This window comes from Austrofundulus limnaeus, unplaced genomic scaffold (genome assembly GCF_001266775.1).
Source record: "Austrofundulus limnaeus strain Quisiro unplaced genomic scaffold, Austrofundulus_limnaeus-1.0 Scaffold2162, whole genome shotgun sequence".
NCBI classification, from domain to species: domain Eukaryota; kingdom Metazoa; phylum Chordata; class Actinopteri; order Cyprinodontiformes; family Rivulidae; genus Austrofundulus; species Austrofundulus limnaeus.
This window is the reverse complement of record NW_013954564.1, coordinates 1,210-4,389: the sequence shown is the minus strand read 5'-3', so window position 1 is coordinate 4,389 and position 3,180 is coordinate 1,210. Positions and strand designations below refer to the sequence as shown.

At 38.9% G+C, this 3,180-nt stretch overlaps 1 protein-coding gene across 4 annotated transcripts in view; it reads left to right on the top strand.

Annotated features, from left to right (window-relative positions):
* The window catches only part of eif4e2 (eukaryotic translation initiation factor 4E family member 2), a 9,883-nt gene extending 7,729 nt beyond the window's left edge, over positions 1 to 2,154 (top strand). For 2 of the 4 annotated variants that reach the window (XM_014034543.1, XM_014034544.1), the window contains exons 7-8: positions 886 to 962; positions 1,055 to 1,147. In XM_014034543.1, the coding sequence (XP_013889997.1) occupies positions 886 to 934 (49 nt within the window). In that variant the 3' untranslated portion in view covers positions 935 to 962; positions 1,055 to 1,147. Of the gene's footprint in view, positions 1 to 885; positions 963 to 1,054 lie in introns of all 4 variants that reach the window. The other 2 variants (XM_014034545.1, XM_014034542.1) reach the window with 1 other exon arrangement.
* The last annotated feature ends 1,026 nt before the right edge of the window (positions 2,155 to 3,180 follow it).

Genomic DNA, 3,180 nt, shown 5'->3' with positions numbered 1-3,180 from the left:
ATATTTGTGTAGTCTTTGTTTTTAGGGTTATTAACAAAGTTTGTGTACTCAGACCAGTAATATTTGGGGTCACAAGTTTTTGCCATGAATATTTTGTGGGTCAGAAGATAAAAAGTTTGGGAACCACTGGTGTAGAACTTGGTTTTATGGGTTCTACATAGAACTATTTGTACTCAGACAATTTGATTTTAGTGTCTTCAGWTTATAGGATTTACTACGTCTTGTTTGTCTTTTAATTGGGAGTCATGAAGCTCAGAAGGCTCAGAGTACAGAATAATGTTTAAAAGACATTATTCCCCTTCATGTCTGATTATCAAACATTCATAATAGACATGCAGACCTTTTCTTATTGCCCTAAATCTTACTCTCTTATACAAGCAGCTAGCTTCAAAATCTTGTTTAATATCCTTGTTTAGCTCTCCTGGTTGTTGCTGAGAACTTCCAGTTTCTCTGTTTGTTAATCTAAATAGTTGTTTTTCATTCAATTTAATCCACATTTAGATAAGTTCTCTAAACAGGCTGGAGTTTCTCACTCTGCTTCCTGTTTTAATTTTTTATGGTATTTGACCGTTTGGTGTCTCGTTCTGGTTGTCATGCCCCTTCACTTTGAGTGCTCTTATTGGCTGCAGCTCCTCTTGGCACTTCTTTCAACAACCCCCAAACTATCAGGACAATTTGTCTTAAACCTCCAATATTTGTTAGCAGTGAGAAACTTAACATCTGAATCTGGCTGTCCAAAGAGAAATAGTTGTCCACGGCAAAATCCTAATGTGCATTTTTGCGGAGGTTCACGCAGATTAAGTCCCCTGCTAAAGCCCCATGCATGTCTGAAGACTTTATCTTTACTGTGAAATGATGATGCTCTGGGTCTTCCTCGTTTTTCAGAGCCTGGGAAGACTTCCATGGGCTGGTGAATGCTAGTGGTGGACGTTAACCCCTCACACAGAGCTGCTCTGCCAAGAGTAAGAGCTGTTGTTGGGAGTAAATCTATAGAAACCAATGAAATGTTTATGTAGACGTGCGGTCTCATCCTGTGGTATCTGTCTGTCTGCAGGTTTGCGTGTTAAAGAGACGTGTTGGGGGGTGGACGAGTCCAGGGCAGGACACCTCTGCGTGGATTGGCACTGTGTAACAGGAAGACAGAGCAAAAGCCAGCAGGGTCAGCGGCTCGAAGACCATTCCCTTTTTGTGTCAAATTGGATGTGTGAGTGGAACGACCCGTCAGCAGAACAGTGAAGCAAACCGAGGAGAGAAGTATTTTAATCAACCAGGAACAACAACAACAACAAKAAAACAACTAAAAGCTTTATTTTTATCTCCCTTTCTTTTTAACGCGAGTAGTAACATCTGTAAACTTGCCACTAGAGGGAGGCTGTGTGACTGGCGTCTGCTTGCTGTTGACAACAAAATCAGTCTGATACAAAACTGTACATCACTTATTGCTTAACAAACACAATCACACAAACTTGAAACYAGTCTGTGTTGAATGAGTTTTATTGGGACTCAGACAAGGTGTCAGTTGGACAATATTTTATTACAGTGTTGTATTTTAATAACATTTCCTTTGGTTGTTTGGAACTTGAGCAGATATTATTGTGTACAATATATTTGTAAATGTAGTTCACTTAAATGAATCGGCATCATTTCGTTACCTTCAACATGGATGTTGAATCTTAAAGGACACAGATCATCCCCTGTTGGGCAGAAGGTTGTATGTGGGAGCTTTAGTATGAGCTATAAATTGCCTAAAAAAATAATCACTGTGCCTGGTTTCAGATTTGAGCTGACCTCTCTGTCAGTTCTGTCTGAACACCATCTTTAAAAAAAAAGAGGGCTTTGCTTTAAGGTCCTCAGTAAAGGTATACAGTCATCCTTAAACACCAATGTTCACCCCTTTTCCATTTTGTGATATGAGATGAAACTGGGCCCAGGATCAGGGTTTGGTTGCAGATTTTTATCCTGGACAGGATATGTTTTTGTTTTGTTTTTTTTGTTTTTTAAAGAGCATATGTAGTTTGTGGTGAATCTGTAATGCTGCCCAAATATGTTGGCACAAAGATGGAGGCAGGTGTTTGTGTTAAAAGCAAAGAAAAAAAAACGTGTGCACCTCATGGATTTATAGCAATAAATGTTTAATATGGATCTGCTGCTAAAGCTTCTCCACTCTGTTTTTTTCATCATCCCACCTTCCAGATCCACTCTGGTCAGTGACAGAAACCTGGTTCCTTAAAATTAATGACTTGACTGGTTAATATGAAGCTCCTTCATCACATCAGCTCATCTCAAAGAACATGTGATTCAGTAAGAATGTAGCAGCCAGAAGTAGCAGTTTGGTTTGTGACTCTAAACTTGGAGGCACTAAAAAAAAAAAAGAAGGAAGATAAAATCCATAAATGTCTGGATTACTGATTTTAATTCAGAGATTAAAAGTTCTGTTTGTTTCCCAAAGATACCCATTAACCAAACAAGTGACAAACAGAAGGACGGTTGAATGCGAAATAATGCCAGAAKGTCCCCATTCAGATTTTTTWAGTCTTACTGGGCATTAATCACGAAAATCATTTAACTCATCTTTTACCTCTAGGAAAGACCAGAGAAATGTTTACACTTTACAAATTTCCGGGAGGAGGATGGAAGTCATGTAGGTAGCTGTATTTTTTTCTAGTTTGCAAACTTTTAAAACAATGCATTTAGCTGTTAAATATTGTAATAATTACCACGTGTGGACTAGGTTCAAACTGTGCTCACTGTCTGATAATTTTATAAAACTGTTGCTTAAAACGTTTTAACATCAGTTTTAGAAATTTACATCATACATTGGGATTCTAAAAGATAAAAATCATAAACGGTTGTGGGTTTCACAAATAACTTTGCTCACTTGGATCTTTGTTTTATTTTACTGCGTGTGTGTGCATGTGTGTGTGTGTCCGTCCTTGTTTTTCCTACATTGTGGGGCCCAGTTTTAAGGAAAACGCAGCCTCGTGGGGTCCGGGTGCTCCTTGTGGGGCCCAAAGCCTGGGCCTCACAACTTCAGAGGCTGATTTTGAGTTGGGGGTTGGGTTTAGGACCAAGGTGTGAATTGAGTTTAGGTTAGTTTTAGGGTAGGGTTGGGCATAATCGTATCGTGTGCAATTAATCGTCAGAAAAACATTAATCGATTATTTTTTGGCACTTGACGAT